At 43.6% G+C, this 20,762-nt stretch overlaps 1 protein-coding gene across 2 annotated transcripts; it reads right to left on the minus strand.

Moving 5' to 3' along the window:
• Positions 1-6,885: 6,885 nt before the first annotated feature.
• Positions 6,886-10,614, minus strand: LOC127301029 (pentatricopeptide repeat-containing protein At1g80880, mitochondrial). 2 transcript variants are annotated; one of them, XM_051331238.2, is made up of 3 exons: positions 9,999-10,614; positions 7,771-8,894; positions 6,886-7,054 (listed from the first exon to the last, which is right to left on the minus strand). In XM_051331238.2, exons 1-2 carry the CDS (start codon positions 10,523-10,525, stop codon positions 7,865-7,867), a joined length of 1,557 nt encoding a protein of 518 aa, XP_051187198.1. In that variant the 5' UTR covers positions 10,526-10,614; the 3' UTR covers positions 6,886-7,054; positions 7,771-7,864. The 2 variants fall into 2 exon arrangements, with proteins under 2 accessions (XP_051187198.1, XP_051187199.1); XM_051331239.2 differs by having other exon boundaries at positions 6,886-7,070.
• Between the last annotated feature and the right edge of the window lie 10,148 nt (positions 10,615-20,762).

A 20,762-nucleotide genomic window follows, 5' to 3' on the forward strand; every position in this document is an offset into this window, starting at 1 on the left:
GCTCACAAGATCCGACAATGATAGCACAATGGGGAGAAAACAACCATCTAGCTACTGCTATGGACCCATAGTCCAGGGGTAGACTACTCACACATCACACCGGAGGCGACCATGGCGGCGTAGAGTCCTCCGGGAGATGATTCCCCTCTCCGGCAGGGTGCCGGAGGCGATCTCCTGGATCCGCCGAGATGGGATCGGCGTTGGCGGCGTCTCTGGAAGGTTTTCCGTATCGTGGCTCTCGGTACTGGGGGTTTCGTCATGGAGGCTTTAAGTAGGCGGAAGGGCAAGTCAAGAGGGGGCACAGGGGCCCCAGATGACAGGGCGGCGCGACCAAGGGGGGGGGGGCCGCGCCGCCCTAGGGTTTGGGCTCCCTGTGGCCCCACTTCGTTTCGTCTTCGGACTTCTGGAAGCTTCGTGGAAAAATAGGCCCCTGGGCGTTGATTTCGTCCAATTCCGAGAATATTTCCTTACTAGGATTTCTGAAACCAAAAACAGCAGAACAAAGAATCGGCACTTCGGCATCTTGTTAATAGGTTAGTTCCAGAAAATGCACGAATATGACATAAAGTGTGCATAAAACATGTAGATAACATCAATAATGTGGCATGGAACATAAGAAATTATCGATACGTCGGAGACGTATCAATGCACAGCACCCAGGGGCTCGTCGGCGGGCCCAACAGCTGGAACAAGGACGGCCGCGCCCTGTTCTGGGGCGTTCCGGGGCGCACCCTCGAGAACGTCATCTGCGGCATCCGCAACGGCGCTCCAAGGTTGGAGACGCCGTCGTCACCGCCACCGTCTCCTCGAGGAGGACCACCGCAATGGCAGCCGAGGAGGACGACGTACTCGTCCTCCTCGCACTCTTCTTCCTTAGGACCGGCGCGATCGACGCCGTCCTCGTCGTACCGCTCGGCGCCCTACACCGTCCCCAAACGGGAGGTGAAGGAGGAGCCGGCGACGCCCGTCAACACGAGGCGTGGCGGCAGCGGCAGCGGCAGCCGGCGGCAGCAAGGGAGGCGCGGCGGCTCCCTCCTCATCCCGAAGCCGGAGGTGAAGGAGGAGCCAGAGGAAGCGTCACAGGCGGCGCTACTGGCGGAGTACGAGCGGCAGCAGCGACTCATCGCCAGCAGCGACGACCCCGAGGACTGCCCAGGGCTGCGGGCGGCGTTCTTGGCGTCCATGAACGACAAGGACGCCTGGAGGGGCGACGTTGACATGGCGATCGCCATGTCCATCCGCGACTCCGGCAAGCCGCTCGTGGACCTCACCGACGACGGCGAGGCAGGACCAAGCGGCTTGGTGAAGGACGAGCCCGTCGACGAGCGCGTCAAGCAGGAGGTCGTCACCGATGAGATGTACAACTTCCAGCAGTACTACGACGTCTCCGGCCGTCGCAAGTACTTCTAGATTAGGTTTAGTTTAAATTTAGTTAAATTTCGTTCGAATCTATGTAAGTTTGGACGAATCTAATCGAATCTCGTTAAGTTTAAAATTTCCGAAATTTTATTTGGGGGACGCGACTGGGAGCGACGTCCCCAAACGCGACACGAACGAAACACGTCCCCCAAACGCTCAATTCGGCGCGTTTTAGAGGACGGTTTGGAGGACGCGGCTGGAGATGCTCTAATGAAATGAAAGCCGATTTTCAGCTAGCCGTGGATGCCTGGCCCATACTAGTATGTTGTATAGCTGTAGCCGCAAAGAACTTGGATTTGGGCTCAGTTTCAAAAGGCCCAAAATAGATGCTTCCCTTGAAATCATTCCTCGTGGTACCGGAGAGCCCCTATTATCCGCTTTACGCGGAGCGGACTAGTAGCTCCGCATACCCTGTACAAACCATCGGCATTTATGGGCTTGGTCCGTTTAATTAAGTGTCTCGCGATTTGCATGTGCCTGATTATCTAGTTCTCAGTTCACGTGTACATATTCCTGCGTGACTTGCACTTTTAGCTATTGGATTTCTGTATTCACACAATCGCACGAGCAAAGTAGAGCAAATTGCACAAACCACCTACTTTTGATGTATGTGTTGCACAGACTACTCACAATTGCCGTCTTTTGCAGAGAACACCACCTTTACCTGTACTATGTTGCAAAGAGGTCTAAACTGAGAATTAACCCAGTTAATAGCCAAACTGACAACTGGGGCCCACCAAATTTCCACATGGTTGAGTCGAACCATCTCGTTTTGTTCCCGTACCGAGCGAGGGATTCCACCGTGCGAAGCCTCATCTTCTCCCAAGAAAATCCTGCCCCTGTCCCCGAGCAAAAAAGGCGAGGGTTCATCGGCGGCGGCAACGACGGTCCCATCGGCGGCGGTTGTCCTGCTGGCCGGTGATGGAGGAGATCTTGCCCATTAGGGCATCTCCAGCGGCGCGACGCAAACGGACGTTGATCGACCGTTTTCGTCCGCCGTGACCGGAAATGCGTCTGGCACCACCTCCAGCGGGGCGACGCAAAGTGATCGTCTCCGCAGACGCTCGGCGGTCGCAGATCTGTCCGCCTTGGGTGCATTCGACCCGGTCGCCGGTCGGCGGTGAGTAGGTAAGCAAAAGATTTTTCATTACTATTGATTGGCCAAAACGACCATATTTTTACAGAGATGGTTAGTCGAGTTAACTAAAACTACAACGGCCGTACCTACTTGCCGTCGCGCGGCCTACACCGGTCTCGGTTACTCGCAGTCGCGCGCCTACTACTGGCCGCCGGAAGGGCCGGCGCGGCGGGAAACGGCGTTGGCGCGCAGGGCGTTTCCCGCGCGCGCGAAACGCCGGCGAAACTTGTCAATGTATTGGGCACGCGCGGGAACGATCGTCGTCGCGCGGGAACAGTTAATCGCCGGCGGCAGTCCTCGACGGGACGTAAGACGCCATTAGCTAGCTTGACGCTGTCCTCGGTTAAAAAATGCGTCCGCACCGCTGGAGGTACCCCAGATGCAAACGGCCACCATGTGCCACATCGCGTCCGTGGACCGACGCAAACGGACATTTCGGACGTCCGAAATGCGTCGGCCCGCTGGAGATGCCCTTACTCCCTATTTTGGCGACACCAAGGCGGCCCGAGCGGAGGCATCCATGGGAGGAGGAGAGAAGGCGACAGCAGCCGTCCCGTCTCCGGCGAGCTCCCGCCAGAGGATAACTCGATTCAAGCCCTATGTATCCCCGAGTATCGCCATCCCCCCACCTCTGGTCCTTCACAAACCATATTTAGAGAAGTGAGTATTGCATGCATACGACTTGATGTTGTGTGTGAACCCGATGGATTACTATATCTAAATATTTTGTTCTATGACACCTGATGCATATTGTTTCTCTAAATTATGTCAAAATTTCCCAAACTACTTGTGTCATATTGTTTCTCTATATTATGGAAGATAGGAGGGCTGGTTCAACCATGTGTAAATTTGGTGGACCCTGGTCGTCAGTTTGATTGTTAACTGGGTTAATCTTCAGTTTAGACCTCTTTGCAACAGAACACATGTAAATGTGGTGTTCTCTGCAAAAGACGGCAATTGTGAGTAGTCTGTGCAACATATGCAGCAAAAGTAGGTGGTTTGTGCAATTTGCCCCTATTATCCGCTTTACGCGGAGCGGACTAGTAGCTCCGCATACCCTGTACAAACCATCGGCATTTATGGGCTTGGTCCGTTTAATTAAGTGTCTCGCGATTTGCATGTGCCTGATTATCTAGTTCTCAGTTCACGTGTACATATTCCTGCGTGACTTGCACTTTTAGCTATTGGATTTCTGTATTCACACAATCGCACGAGCAAAGTAGAATAGTTCAAACTTCAAATTTTGAAAATGTAAAAAATTTAAATACGAAAATCATTCCAAATTAAAAAAAAATGTTCAGATTAAAAATTGTTCAAAATTCAAAAAAAGTTCAAACATGAAAATAGTTCAAACTCCAAAAATGTTCAGATTAAAAAATATTCAAAAATAAAAATCTTCAAAATTAAGAATAGTTCAAATTCAAAATAGTTTAAACTCGAAAAGTGTTCAAATTAAAAAAAATGTTCAAACTTTTTCGAAGCCATAATTTTTTCCCTCGAATGAAATTTTTTCGAACCCCATGAATCTATTTTTTTTTAAACCGGGTGAACAATTTTTTTTCCTGAAAATGAGTGAACTTTTTTTGAAAACAACTATTTTATCCGATGAAAAAAAGTTGGACCGCGAACAATATTTTTGGGACCATGAACATTTTTTGGAAGCCATGAACATCTTAAAACCGGGTGAACATATTTTTATAAAAGAGTGATCATAGTTTTTGAACCAGTGAACTTTTCTTAATTTAATGAAAAAAAGTTGGGCGTGAACAATTTTTCAAAAACCATGAATGGTTTTTTTTGAAGCCATGAACATTTTATGAAAAAAAATTTACCAGGTCAACATTGTTTTTAAACTGAGTGGACATTTTTTTAACCGATGAACTTATTTTTTAATCAGGTGAAATGAATTTGGTGCATGAACATTTTTGTTAAACCATGAACATTTTGTGAACCGCCGTAAACTTTTAAAATCCTTCTGAATATATTTCTCAAACACCCGAACATTTACGAAACATATGGAATCGTTTCTAGAAAATACGAAAACATTTTGTAACACATGAACTTCTTTAAAGCACATGAGCATATTTTTAACAAAAATTAACAAGAAAATGTGTTAAAATATAAAACAAAAATGAAACATTAAATTAAAAAGAACGAAAAATAATATAAATTTAAAATATAAAAGGAAAAAATAAAATGATAAAAGAAAAGAAAAAAACAGCAGAAAAACAGAACGACAGAAAACTAAAGAAAAGGAAATGATGTTGTTAAAAAAAAACAAAGAAACTGATCGCCCAAGGAAAAGATAAAGCGAATCAGCGAAAGCAGCCAAAACAGTCGAAAGGCTGCCTGAAGTGTAAATGGGCCAGGCCCATAAGACGATGGGTATGCGGAGCGTCAGATAGCTCCCGCGTTGAGCGGGGGGAATAGGAATCGCCGTGGTACCGGCACATAACAACAAACAATGAACAACATCAAGGGGATGGCGTTTTGGCTCTCGGGTCTAGATACTCCCGTTATCTGGACCATCGATTAGGCAGATCCGTGATTGTCAGACTGGGGCTTGTTCTGCGGTCGAGCAGAAATTATAGTATACATGGATTCAGAGGTACGGTTGGGCTGACCCGTACGTCATTTAATTCGAGTGCCCGTCCAAGGAACGGTGATACTAACGGCCGGCAGTCAGGTGGCACATGCGCTGTCGCTGGAGCAGCGAAGACATGGGCTGGATGCGCGGGATGAGCAAGGAGTCCGGCGACCTGGACTTTAGCAGCTAGTCGCCGAATGTCTTCTGCAACTCAAAGAAACTGCAATCGCTAGTCTGCGTAGGAGAGATGGGTAGCTGGATGAGAATAAAACCACAAGAATTGAATAGAAGATCTACGCGGATTTGGATTTTGGAATAACTTACGCTATGCCGGCGGCAAGCCCCCGCACTTGTAGAACCTGTGACCGGCCTTCTCACCATGCTTGGTGCGAAGGTAATAACATGGTCAGTTGGTCACCATAGAAAGGGCATGAGATGAGCAGGAGGAGCAACGAATCTTCGTTGGGATGGGCGGATGAAAAACAGAAGACCATGCATGCTTAGTGCTTGGGAGGCAAAGTTCTGAACTACTATGAAAATTTGCGATCGCTGCCTATGTATTGTATGGGGAAAAAGATAGCTTTTTTTGCTGAATGTAGAGCCGCTATGTCTAATGCAGGACTGGAACTTTGGCTTGCTCAGTGTTTGAATTCATTTGTCTTTCCCCTGGCTTCAGCCGTGTATTGCTTTTCAAATTTAATGAAAAGGTGAAGCACCTACCAGTTTCCGTCAAAAAAGAATTGATACGGTTTGAAGCTCCTCTCGATTTTAGAATTTTGTGAGAGGAGTGAGGGGGAGAAATAGAGAGAGGTGGGAGAGTCAAATAAGTGCACGGTCCGCGTCAATCAGGCTACGGTCCAGGAAATTTGGCACAGTCATGAACCTTCTCGGCCAAGACGCTCCACAAAGCATTAATAAGCTCTGGTGCCGGATCCTTGCACTGTTCCAAATGGAAGATAGTCTATGAATACATGAAATGGAAGATAGTCTATGAATACATGACGGAATACACCGCCAAGCCAGACACATGGTGAATGTGATTGGTCCAGGAATCGGGAGCATCTACACCTGAGACCCAAAACGAATTTCCGCAACATCAAAGCCATTTCACATACAAGTTAGGGTAGGCAAGATATGAAACCCAACAAAAACTAGGCACATGTGGTACAATCTTTTTTACTTTTCTGCTTGCTTCACCTTTTTGGCCTTTTGTTGCTTACTGCACCTTCCACCAAGAGAGAATGTGCATGATAAGAAACATATTCAGGAACACATCAGTAAACAGGTAACGGTTGCCTCTGAGTTCAGACGAGAATCATGTACATACCACAGCATTGATTTTTCACATAATATTTCCATCAATTCTGTACAAATCGACTGGTAAGAGACATAGCCACAATGTTATATGGCATATGCTAATGTTTGATGCCCAACCCAGAGAAGATAATCAGCTCATAACCATGGTAAAGACAATAAGCGCTTTTCAGTGATCTGCTACTTTATATAATCTGTAGTCGAACTTTAGGTGAAGTATGAATTTCTGGGCACAAACGCCAGCATGAGCCATTGGCTCTCTGTTGTTCTGGTTGAATCAAACAGCCAATTAGCCTTATTTCCTTTCTGGCATGTCCTTGATCTTGCCTGAGACACCGAGGTTTTAGATTGATTCAGGGGTTCATCAAGAGATACGGCATTAGCCACATCTGGTTGATGACCATCACTGTTATTTCCCCCACCATGCTCCACACCAAATCTCTTTCAGAAAGGACCAATTCTTTCTGACGGTTATTGTCGACGTGTTAATATGCAATGACGCTCAGCCTTGATTTGTGTTTTCTACAAAAACAGAGTTGTCCTCCTGAATGTAGCGACAGACTTGGACTGGATGGTCACCCACCCCAGCTGCAAACCTGCTTGGAGAAAGAACTAAAGTCAACAGTAAGTTTTCATGAGGTGATCTGGTATTTTTGGAACTGGAAGTAATTGGTTTCTTAAGGGTGTATCAAACATTCATGTTATGGTTGATAAATGTGGCAAGGCTTCATCTGAACTGTATGGACTTTCTCTTTTCTACTTTTTTTTTCTTAAGTTAACATACATAAACAGTCAGGGTCTCCCCTACTGTTTTCTTTGACAAAAATATATAGTAAAGCTTTGTTCAAGTAATAAACATTAAGCACATTATCGTTATATATCATTAGTCATCACTCTAGTTTCGGCAAATCGCTCCTATCTAAATATGAACAGAAGCTCTAAGTGCAAGCGCACAAAAATGTCTTACATCGCTAAATGCCCCTGCTTATTTTATTGGCCCAGTTGATTCCGTTATAGCATGTATGCACCGAGCCAATCACTACAATAAAGGCCTTCTAACATTAAAAAAATCCTCGGCCTACTGCAATTCTGGGCAGACAAATATATGAAATGATTACACATTATAACAATGCTAATAACATAGAACAATATAAACCGGACCACCCTTGGCTATAGAACTTCTTGAAACTACACATGTACATGGAAGTAAAGCTCAGACAAATTATTTCAGAAGAAGCAACTCAAGCTAAAACTCTAGTGGTTCCATATTAATTAGTCAGGATTCAAATAAAAACTTGTTAACTGAACATACCTCACAATCACATTTGTTCGCATTTACTTCTGTATCATGAAGACCCTCATATGTACAAAGAAAACTGGAAGCAAGTTTAATAGTGCCACATGTGTCACGGCATTCTTATCCTTCTTGTAAAATGTTTGCCACGCTGTGGAATTAGATTATATTTGCCTGCTCCTCTCCAATGGTCTCTGTTGGCCAACAGAAAAGTTTTGAATTCCTTATCAAGTATTGGATCGGAAGCAAAACCATTTAACTTCATTTCATCATAATACTCTAAAGCTCGTGGTACACATCCATGTTTAACCAAACCTTGTATCAATGCCATATAGTGTACATAAGCAGGCCTAAGGTCATATCTTCTCATTTGATTCCACACTCTCAGAGCATTGCCAGACTCATTCAATTGTATAAACTTATCAATAAGTATGAGAAATGTATCACTGTTAGGGCCACAGCCATCTTCTTTCATTTTTTTCAGTAGCTGCAATGTTTCGTCAATGCCTTCTTGTTTCAAAAATGCATGGTACGTCAAAATGGTTGGAACAATGCCCTTCATTATCATGTCCTCCATTATCTTTCGCGCTTCATCAAGCTTGTAACTTTCACAAAGAGGAACTATAATGCTGTTGTATGTTTCAACATCCGGTTGGAGACCTTCATCTGCAATTTTACCGAGAATATTTTTTGCTTCCTTCATGCAATTCTCTCTTGTCAGAACATAGACAAGTGAATTATAGACACCGATACCAGGAGTCCAACCTCTCTTCTTCATCTCATCATAAAGTCTCAGAGTATCAAAAAGGTTTCCTACTTTTGAGAAACAACAAACCATGAGAGTATAAGATGTACCATCAGGAGTAATGCAGCAATTTGACATTTCTCGCCAAACTCTCTTTACTTCAGCCACATCAGTGAATATATTACACCAACCATCAAGAACTATATTGAAACCTTCTGCCGTGAGCGGAAAAAAATTCTTTCTTGTAAGAAGCAACTCCTCAGCGTCTTCGATGTTTTTACTTTTGCAAAGAGCACGAAGAAGGGAATAAAATACAGTTTGGTCTGCTTCCACTTTAAATCTCTCCATCGCATCAAAGGTCTTGACTGCTTTGTTCACCTCATTGACAGCTGCATACCTGAAAATTTTATAACCAAATCCTTACAATGAAAGAAGCATGACGCAAAAATAGTTAACAAAAGTGATCCGATAATAATGATACATTTCTCATGGAAAAATGTAGTTATGATGTCAAAAGTGATATGAACCCCATGGCAGTGCTAGTAAATGGATTCAGATACAGGATTACATGTTTCATCCAGCACATTAGTTACACTAAAGGCCCTAAAGGGACCAACTCACAGAATTTATGGCAGCAGCAACAACACCACACCTAATAATCAAGATGTTAAGTTTAGCACTTCGGGTACTTCAGGCAACAATATAATAAGTAAGCTGAAGCAACCATTCATGCACTACATGGCAACATCATCACTGACTATACTATCATCATCACATAGCTAGCATACTAGAACATACTACGAATATGAGTCATACGGCTTCTTATGTTTGACAAAAAAAATACAAGCATGAAATCACTTATTTAGCTCTTAAAATAACATATGCACCTCATTCGCAAAAAAAAAAAACATATGCACCTATAGCTCAAGCAGTCACATCCCCTTCTATGACCACAGTAGAAGCAATGCACATTGCATAACAAAATTAGACGAATGTCACACAAGTTATTCACTAGAATGTTGGGCTCCCTCCTACTTTTTCCTTGTTTACCTGAAAGCAAATCTAAGGATCTGAATCATCGCAGAAAAATCACCAGTATAACGAACTAACAATCATCATTTTCTTGTTCTCCCATTATGTGTCTATTTCACTGAATACCTGTGTTAGCATGGGTGGTGATGTACATTTGCTATGATGTACTCCCTCTGGTCTCTTTTAATTGACTCAGATTTAGTACAAACTTTGTACTAACTAAATTCGAGTCAATTAAAAAGGACTGGAGGGAGTAGTATCTTATTGCAATCTACTGAGATTTTTAGTACGCCATTGCACCTTCCCAGCGTTCCACTCCTAAAACAAAATGACAAATTCCAGCCTACACTCTCTATAGATCATAGCCGCTGGGATAGAGTTCATATGTAGTACTACTGTGCTCGCCAAAATACAAGTTTATATATAATATAACAACATGGTGAAATATTATGAGCATATAGGATCGCACCTCTCCATCAAGATGACCATGGCACGGCGGGTCAGCACCCCACGGCGCAGCATCCGCCGCACGGCCGCCCATGCGAGGTCGAATCGCCCAGCCCTCCCCGCAGCCCATACGGCCAGGTGCCACGCCTCCGCTGGCAGGGACTCGGTCCCCTCAGCCCCGGACGTGGCGCTGCACTCGTCGCCCCAGCGAAGCGCGAGCGCTGCTGCCTCCGGGTCGCGGCGGAGCTCCCAGAGCGCGCGGACGAGGAGGGAAGGAGCGGCCGGCGATGGGCGAAAAGAGGAAGACAGAAGGTAGGCGAGGGCCTCCTTCGGGGACGACGCGGCGGAGGAGGCTTGGGAGATGTGGCGGACGAAGGAGGCGAGCTCGCCGTCGTCGTTGGGAGCAGGGGGAAGGGGGGGATCGTACTCGAAGTCGCTTTGGTCGGAGAGGGAGTTGGTGGAGAGGCTAAGGTGGCGAGAGGGGAGAAATGAGAAACGGCGGGGGAGGAGAAGGTGGCGGCGGAGGGCGGCTGTGAGCGGCGGCGCCATGCGAGAGGTTTGATGCTCTGAACCCTTTGATCCCGATGCGTCGATGGTGGAGCTGGACAAGCATCTGGTCCGTTCTTCTACGGGGGCCCCTTCTTCTACGGTAGACCTTTTTTTCCCTTCTTGACAAACATCAGTTGCTTTTAGTGCCTATTTTTTTGCGAGGGCAGGGTGCCTCTATGTTGTTCAACAATAATCAATAACACAAATATTTATAGCGATAAGTAGTAGTGCATGCTAGAGATATACAAGCTGCATATATCAATAATAAAGTAAAGTCTAAAAGAAACAAGCACTTGACCGCCTTTATAAATTTGTTCTATAGAAATATTAATCTTGTTGTGACAGTTTATAGGTGTTGTCCTACCTTGACGAAGTGGAGAGATAAGATCTAACAAACTCAACATCGAAAATCCAATAACATGTAACCTGATAGCTCTGGAAAAATAAACTTGAATCAACAAAACCTCTTAGTTTAAACAACTGAATCCTCTCAATCCAACAATTCATCCAATCAATACAAAGCGAAAAGAATGAGCAAAATAAATTGACTATTCCAAATTACATTGAAACAGATGCTTTAATTCATCTCTTGGTCTTGGGATATGTGCCACGTAATATATGAGAGATTGTATTCATTTTGTATTCTTATTTTGTCACTTAGAATATAGCAAATTGTGTACCAATCCAATGAGGTAGCTGATTCGTTCAAATAAAAATGAGGTAGCAGATCCATGGTCCTATTGGCACAAATCATTTCAATGTATAGCTACAAACCCACTTTCATCATATCTCCAACTAGATCCACAAATTCCTATAGCCCTGAATAATTGTGAATATGAAGCTAAGTACATGAATAAATGAACAAACAAGATGTCGTCGTGTGTTCTCCATTGACGATCCACTTGCCGCTACACACGTGGATGAACATCACTACACAAAGGTGAAATATCAATACACATCGACTACAAGGGTGAATATGCATCACCCGATTTAAGCGAAAGTTTTTTTAATCAAGTTATAGCTACTTGTTGCCTACATCACCCTAAGCATATAAATCTACAAAGATACCATTTGCATAAAAATAGATTACCAGTAAGTAAAGTGGCTATAGGAAGATATCATAAACACGAATATGTTCAGATAGTAGATGCTATCATAGTCCCCATTAAAGAAGGCTAGAACACCTAGTCTATAGGACACCTACTTCTTGGTCAAAAAGACCAACCTAAATCTCCTTTAGCTAGGAATCTAAGTCCATGTCCAACCCTAAGAGGTGGATCTTCACACTTCACATCGCACAGTGAAGATTTGTAGGTGACTTTCTAGCCTGACTAGAAAGCAGACACTAACACTTGACTATCACTTGGATCTTAAAGCCCTTGCAAATGTATTAAAAATATAGTCTCTCGATGCGCCATGATGTAGGTGGAAATATATCAAATTATGCGAGTGGAAAAGCATGAGGTAGGTATACAGATAGGTAGGTGAAGTTTTGAGAGCTCATGCAAGGGTTTGTTCTCTTCTCAATTTTCTCACTTTTCCACTGCATGGTTTGGAGTATATATAGATAGAGGTGAAAGTCCAACCGTTACTCGTAATATAACATGTCTGGACTTTCCATATGGTGAAACCAGCTCGTGTCGGAGTAGTTCAAATTATGAATAGTCAGGTGGGAAACTCAAATTCCCTTAGGTACCGAGCCAATTCTCGGTGGTACCGGCTGGACTATAAATGCCTATAAGAAGGACAAAACCAAAATTATTAGGAAGTAGCGCTCAGAGGTTTTAGTGTGCACAACGCTAGTTTTCGTCTTTGGAATATATTTGCTCATAGTTGTGATGGAGTATGAACTTAGAGGTTTCAAAACTAACAAGACATCTTCTGAAAAGAGTTATACTGAGAACTGTTAAGTGTGTGGTCAAAGATTTTGACCGAACTTCACTAGAAACTACCATACCTATAGAATAAACTTTCTGGACGAGAAACTGAAGTGCCGACTGTACCAACAACATATTAAACCGCTAGTACCACGAGAAACAAACATGTTTGAAATGTTTTCATGTTAGTCTCCAAATCTTGCCGGATCGAATGTACTGGGAAAAATGTGTCCCAAGGTTCCAGGAAAGAAAAAAAACTAGAGATTGGAGAAATTCTATTGAATTTCAAGAGGGAAACTTTGTGAGTTTTTGTAAGTTTTTTCTTATGTTTTTCCAAGTGCCCAATTTTTTTTTCAATTTTAAATAAGGAATAAATAATGTATACATCTAAACAACCTTTTCTTAAATCTAAGCAACCCTTTCGTAAATCCAAGCAACCCTTTAATGACCTTAAACGTTTCCGGAATTTTGTACATTCTAAAATAGACTTCACAATTCTCAATCTATATGCGCACATCCTGTGTGTGAAGACTAGGTTGCTAGCTATGAGTTTCATTTGTTCTGGCTTCACATTTGCATTCTAGATCCGTTTGTGTGGAAAAGAAAAGGTAGGAGGAATGTTTTCAATAGGCGTCGCCGAGAAATATGGAAGTAGTTGAACGTTCAGTTCAGTCTCGCCTTACCTCTACGAAGCACATCACACCTATGATAAAATGAAATTACATTTCATGGTAGCCTACACACTCACTTTTTAAAGACATGATGCAACTAGCAATTTGAACTGAACATGAAACACTTAACAATCTTGATAGTTATTTGATTGCCTTGTCATAAATCACCAAAACCATTTTAGGGATCCTACTATAATTTCATGTGGGCACACCGGAAGAACACTCATTTTTCGCCAAAGTCGAGGGGTGTGTGTGTGTGTCAGATTCTTGCCCTCCGATCACCAGAGTCAGAGTGAGACAATGGATCTAGACGCTCTCATAGTCATGTCGACAAATTATACCTTCCAGCCCGGACATTCATAGGGCAAAGGTGTCCGATATTTTGATGAGATGAAGATAGATCGATTTGTTGGTGGAGTTCATGCTTGACGATCCGACTACACGTGCAAAGCTCGTGCGCCAATGCAATCGCTAGGACAATCTCCGGGAGTTACTAATCTTGCGGTTGCACGATCAGCCTGACCAAAAGGTCTTAATTCCTACCTGTAATCGAGAACAAGTAAGAACTAATAATGCAATCAGAATTATTGCGGATATAGATGAAAGCTTTATTGAAAATGTGAGATTCTGAATAGTCGGTCTTGTTCTGGGCGTTGGCCTCAAAAGAAGTACACGAAGAGTTGCAGCAATGGCTAACTTTTAGTCTAATCAAAATCCAAGTCAAGACGTGATGGCTATGGGGGTATTTAAAGGAGGAAAAGGTGGGGTTTCGGCCAGCCATGCATATGGTGGCCGAACCAAACCCTAGAAGGCCTTTCTCCCTTCAATACGGACTCTAAAAAGTGGCTGACTTAATTCCTGCGAAAATGACATGGGCCTAGCCCAAAAATAAAGGTGACGCAGCACCAAGTAATCATATGGATGAAATTATGAAGTGGAAAACTCTATATTTTTTCCATGTCTTCATCTCCAATTATGGTGGCTTCAAAGTTCTGAAATATCCACTTGCAGCGTCCTCTTCAATGCTCACATGTTGGCTGCCATCTCCATGCACGATCATGCTCCAAAGCTTGTCCCTCTTGTTCATGCTAGGTCCATCATTCTTAAGAGTTACAAACACATCTGATTTAGGCAGCATCATATTCTCATGTATGTGAGGAATAGTTCCAAGAAACGAAAGTACCTGATAGTTAAGTTGTTTGGCACGAGCTCGAGTGGTTGGTCCTTGTATTTGTGTGGCTGTAGGTATAATGGTTGTATCAATAGATGGGATGTCCTCATCATGCTCCCCTTCTTGAATTGAAGTCGTCCTCGACGCGATCTCATCTTCTTCACCAAAGTTAAATGTAGGACTAATCGGAGCCAATTCTGCAGTAAGGTCAAGTTTATATGCATTATCATTTATTTTCTCTAACACCTTAAAAGGACCAGCAGTGCGAGGCATTAACTTAGACTTGCGCAATTCAGGAAAATGGTTTTTGCGCAAATGCAACCAAACAAGATCACCAACATCAAACACAACATGCTTTCTTCCCCTATCCCCATCAATTTTATAATTGGAATTCATGTGTTCTATGTTGTCGTTAGTGGTCTCATGCAATTTTAATATCAATTCAGCACATTATGTAGCATTCAAATTATTTTGCACCTGATACGTCTCAAACGTATCTATAATTTCTTATGTTCCATGCTAGTTTTATGACAATACTCACATGTTTTATATACACTTTATATCGTTTTTATGCATTTTCCGGAACTAACCTATTAACAAGATGCCGAAGTGACAGTTCCTGTTTTCTGCTGTTATTGGTTTCAGAAATTCTACACAGGAAATATTCTCGGAATTGGACCCCACGAAGACGGAAGTCAATATTTTGCCGAGACGGACCCGGAGAGCCAGAGAAGGGCCGGAGGGAGGCCAAGGGGGCCCCACACCATAGGGGGGAGCGGGCCCAACATTGGCCGCGCCGCCATGTGGTGAGGGCACCCTGGGGCCCCTCCGAGGCTGCCCTTTCGCCTATATATTCTGTCCGTCGCGAAAACCCTACCACAGTCGACGATATTCCACGAAGAGTTCCGTAGCCGCCGCCATCGCGAAGACAAATTTCGGGGGACAGAATCTCTGTTCCGGCATGCCGCCGGGACGGGGAATTGCCCCCGGAGTCATCTCCATCGACACCACCGCCATCTTCATCGCCGTTGCTGACTCCCATGATGAGGAGGGATAGTTCTCCCCCGAGGCTGAGGGCTCTACCGGTAGCTATGTGGTTCATCTCTCTCTCCCATGGTGTGATCTTTATGTGATCATGAGCTTTGTATCACTATTAATCTATGTGCTACTCTAGTGATGTTATTAAAGTAGTCTATTCCTCCTCCATGATGTAAAGTTGACAGTGTGTGCATCATGAAGTACTTGGCGTAGGTTATGATTGTAATCTCTTGTAGATTATGAAGTTAACTATTACTATGATAGTATTGTTGTGATCTATTCCCCCTTTCATAGCTATTGGTGACAGTGTGTATGTGTAAGGGTATATTGCCCCTATGTGTGGTTTTGGTAATCAATGACAACCCCTATGGACTAATGTTTTCATTGAGTTTATATGAAGGAATATTCCATAGGTACTACTTGCTCTCCGTGTGTTGGATTCAAGTATGGATGCCATGAAGATAAAGATATACCTTGTGTATTGGCATCAAGATCATCGGTATGAAGATATATATGTGATATGATCAAGAAGAAGAAACGAAGATGGAGTTCTTATGTGGAACTCAATATTAGCCATGCTCTATCTTATGTGAGTATGAGAAGATACAAGGGTGAGTTTGGGCAAGTTCAAGATGAGCATCTTGAGTGGATCACATGCTTGAAGCTTGCCGTCCATTTGGTGATAGTGGACATGTGAAGATGTGCATCAATGAAGCTTTCCCATCATTGTGTATGGGGGAGCATTTGTGAGTATACACGAAGCGACAATGATCAAGTGATGGGATGCGCAAGGCAAAGGTATAACCTTGATAGGATTTCCTTTTACCGGTCTCAAGGTGGATGTTGGGAGACCGGATTATAGGATAGATAGCCGCACTATCAAGAGGGGCTTTCGGTTGGGTAACTTGATCACATCGTCTTAGGGAGCTCAATCCTTGCATGCGTTGCATATTCTTATTGCTTCTTGGTATTTCTCGGTGTGAGGTTCTTGAGCTTGTTGCTAGCTTTACAACAAGCCCAAGTTCATCGAAAAAGGAGTTCACATGCATCTTCTATTGCGTTTTCGATGTTGGGTGATTTTACCGGTTATTCATGATATAAGGTTCTACCTTTTATATTCATGATAAAATCCCCTCCTACAGATTCTTGGGTTTTCACTTTCTATAAGATAGCATTTGTTGTTATCTTCCAAACAAAATTGGTTTCATGCGATTCGGAGTTCGGGAGCAATTGTTATTAGGGAAAAAGAGAAAAAGATAAAAAGAAAAGAAAAGAAAAAAAGGAGGCGTGGCAGCCGGCCGGCCGCCCGGCCTGCCGGGCCGCGCGCCGGCCCATCCGGCCACAACCGGCCTGGTGGCTGGTGCCATCCGGAGGCGGGGCCAGTGGGCTGGCAGCCTTCCCCGGCCCAGAGCCGGTTTCCCACCGGGCCGGCCGGCCACCACCCCGGCCCAGCCGGGATTTGAACCGGACCGCGCGCCACTTACCTTATCCGCCGCCCGCACGCTCGCTGCAGCCGCCGGCTGCTGGGCCGGTCCGGCCGGACGGGCCACCGGCCGCCTCAGCGCCAAATCCGGCCGGCCTGGCAGCCGGCTGGGCCACTTTTTAGAGCTGTTTTTTTGTCCGTTTTTCTTGTCTTTTCCCCCCCAACAGTTTTATTTGCTCCCATGCTATAAATAGCTCTTCTTCCACCTTGAGCAACTAGTTCTTCTCATTCTCTCTCCTCCATTGCTACTATTTGAAGAACTTGCTCTCCCCCTTGATTCCTCCAACCATTCTTGCTCATATTTGAGGATTTGAGAGAGGAGATCTAGATCTACACTTCCACCAAACCGTTTCTTCTCTAAGTGAGGGAATCTCTTGGGATCTAGATCTTGGAGTCTTTGGTTGACTTTCCCCTTGTTCTTCCTCTCCAATCTCATCCTAGCATTCGTTGCTTTGGTGGGATTTGAGTGTGAAGGACTTGAACACCTCCGGTGTTCTTGCTTTGCATCATTGCATAGTGTTGAGCTCTCCACCACGATTTGTTCGAGTGAGAGACCGTGAGCTTGTTACTCTTGGAGGGTGACCTCCTAGTTGGCTTGGTGATTGGTGCTCCGGTGATCTCTTCAAGAAGATTGTGAAGAGGCCCGGGCTTCTCCTTCGTGGAGCTTGTGAAGTGGTTGTGGAGCTTGCCATCTCCGGAGCGGAGGAAAAGCTAACCATAAGGAAAGGGCCATTATCCTTCGTGGGTGTGGTTCGGAGAATAGGGTGAGCCTTCGTGGCGCGGGGAATCCTTCGTGGGACCTCCACTCCTCCAAACGTGACGTACCTTGTTGCAAAGCAAGGGAACACGGGAATACATCCTCGTCTCCGCGTGCCTCGGTTATTTCTATACCCGAGCTCTCTTTCCTTGTGATAGCCATCGTGCTTGAAGTACATATATCTTGCTATCACTTGTGTTACATATATCTTGTGCCTATCTTGCTTAGCTCTAGTTGCTATTGTTACACTTAGTTGAGCTTAGCATATTTAGGGTTTGTGCTTGTAAACTAAACGATAGTTTAATTCCGCATTCATACAAGACAAATCCGCAAGAGTTTGTAATTGCCTATTCACCCCCCCCCCTCTAGGCGACATCTCGATCTTTCAATTGGTATCAGAGCAAGGTCTCTCCTTGTTTTAGGCTTCACCGCCTTGAGAGTAAAGATGTCGGCTAGTATAGTGCACAATGACACAATTGTCTTTAATGGCACAAATTATCTTTTGTGGCGAAATTGCTTGCTTTGTAAGCTTCGGACCTTGTGTCCACATATAGAGCAATTTCTAGATGTCGGTTTTTCTCGTCCGATGGATTCTCAAAATCTATCTTTAGAGGATGAGAAAAACTTACATCTTGAAGCTCAAGTATCTAATGAGCTTTTATTCTCCTTGAGACCCGATTTTCGTAGGTTCTTGATATATATAAAGCGAAAGTTGTCTCATGAGATGTGGATCAAGCTTAAGGAAATGTTTGGTGGATCCACTTCTTATTTGGTCGGTGGTGACTCCGAGGAGTTCTCTTCTTCTTCACATCATGAAGAGCTCCAAGTTGCTTCCACCTCCGGCCGTGATGAGTCATCATCTTCTTCCACCTCACCAACGTGTTGCAAGACACAAGGTAATGATATGGTGAGTGGTGAGGGAAATTGCAATGTTGATATTGTGCTCATTAGTGATGACTCTTCATCTCTATCTCATTGCAATGGTTCCTCTTTGGACTTAAACACATCTTGCATTGAAAATAATCTACATGCTTGTGTTGATAGTCCTTGCATATCATGTGTAAATTGCTTACATAGATCTCATGAGGATATGCTTGCCTTGTATTGCTCCCATAATCAAAATGTTTCTATTTCCTCTAGTTGCTTGTTGACTAACATTGTAGAGGAAACCGAACACTCTATGGATCAAGACATGATTTCAAATGAGGATTCAAGAATATCTTCATCTTCATCCTCCGGTATGCACATGTGCCTTATGGCAAATGGACCAAAGGTATCTCCTACTTTGACTCCTAACACATCCTCTAATGATGAGAGTGATGATGATGATAATGATGAAGAACATAATATCTTGGTGCATGATATGGCAATGGTATATGCTTCTCTTCGTGGTAATAAAGAAGCTCGTGCTTATCTCGAACACTCTATGGATACCTTGAATAAATATAGGGAAACCATAGTGGAGTTGGAGTCCCATGTTGAAAATGGGGAAATGAGATTCACTCTCCTCAAGCATGAGCTAAAAGATGAGAAGCATGCTAATTTCATGCTTACACAAAAAATTGAATCCTATATGCATGAAAATGAGAAAACTATTGTTGATGCTTGTGCTACTAACTCTAATTCTTGTGAAGCATCGACCTTAAAGGAGAATGTTGAGCTAAGGGCTCAACTTGAGTTGCTAACTAGCAATTATAGGGAATTGGAAGAAAGTCATAAAAAGCTCTCAAGCTCTCATGATGATCTTCTAATTTCCTATGATGGGCTAAAGTTAGCTCATGAGGCAAGTATCACTAAGGTAACATCTTGTGAGCCTCATATGGATGATAGCACAATCTCTACTACAAATGTTATATTGCCATGTGCTAGTCCTTGTAATCCATCTAGTCAAACTAGTGATACACCTTGTGTTGGATTACTCACTTTGCCTTGTTGCTCTAACAATGAAGCTTCTACTTCCTCTAGTACTTGTATTTCTACTAACCATGTAGAGGAAATCAAAGAGCTCGAGGCCCAAGTCCTTTCTTTAAAGAAAGACTTGGAAAAGCGTCATGAAGGGAAATCCGCACTTGACAAGATGCTAAGTGTGCAACAATCCCCCAATGACAAGAGAGGACTTGGATTCAACTCCAATAACAAGAACAAGTCCAAGAGGAAGAGCAACAAGAAGAAGGGCCAAGACAAAGTCAAGGATCCGGCAAGTTGGTTTGTTTCAAGTGCAAGGTTGAAGGGCATCATGTTAGATCATGCCCATTGAAGAAGAAGAAGAAGCACTTGCGTGAGAAACAACAAGGGAAACGGCCACAAGGTAAAGGTCAAGCTCATGCTCGACCTCAAGTTGAAGATAGGCCACTTCCCAAGAAGAATCAAGATATTGTTCCCCAAGAGAAGAAATCAATAAAGAAGAGAAAGGGGAACACTTGCTACTTATGCCGTGAGAAGGGGCACTTTGCTTCTTCTTGCTTAGGTGGTACCTTATCTAACCCTATAATTGTTGATGATGATTATTCTCTAGGGAAGGATAAGGATGGCAATGTGTTTGCCAAGTTTGTTGGAACTCAAAGTGGTTTCAAGAAAAGAACCATTTGGGTTGCCAAGCCTATTGTGACTAATCTCTTAGGACCCAACTTGGTTGGGGACCAACAATCTCAAACTTGATCAATAGGTGCATGTGGAGGGCATTGGAGATTTGGCTACTTCATGAAGAATTAAGGAATCTTCATATATTGTATTTTTTACCAAGCCAAGTCGTATGGATTATCATCTATATCTTATATCCAATGTTCCTCTTTGCGGTAACTTATACTTAAACTCTTCATGTTTATTGTAAGTTACTTGCCCCTTTGCATGTTTGGTTTTGTACCAAATATGTGTTTGTATGTGTTGTGTCTTACTTGCCTATCTTGTGTATTCAAGTATGTTTGTTTGACTCATCATATACTTGTGTATTGTTTTTAGCCTAATGCATCTTGATGATATCTTATTTGGCTCTCTTTGAGTGATTAATGGAACATCCCATTTTGGGGGAGTGTTATGCTTTGTGCATTTCTCTTTCTATAAAATGTGTGTATATGGGTATCACCACTTAGTATTGATATTGCAAGATTATCTAGTCACTATGTGGTGTGTCATACTCATGAGAAATTCAAATTCTAATGTCCATTAATCATCTCTAGTCGAATTTTAGTTGCCTCTTGTTTTAGAAGAAATGACTTATCACATTATGGGGGAGTAATATGT

This window comes from Lolium perenne, chromosome 7, assembly GCF_019359855.2.
Source record: "Lolium perenne isolate Kyuss_39 chromosome 7, Kyuss_2.0, whole genome shotgun sequence".
NCBI classification, from domain to species: domain Eukaryota; kingdom Viridiplantae; phylum Streptophyta; class Magnoliopsida; order Poales; family Poaceae; genus Lolium; species Lolium perenne.

Bases quoted from the DNA above. Each gene is read 5' to 3' on its own strand.
- LOC127301029 (XM_051331238.2), bottom strand. From the start codon at position 10,525: ATGGCGCCGCCGCTCACAGCCGCCCTCCGCCGCCACCTTCTCCTCCCC. The intron at 8,895-9,998 runs GTGCGATCCTAT...TAAAATTTTCAG, and splicing joins ATGGTCATCTTGATGGAGAG to GTATGCAGCTGTCAATGAGG.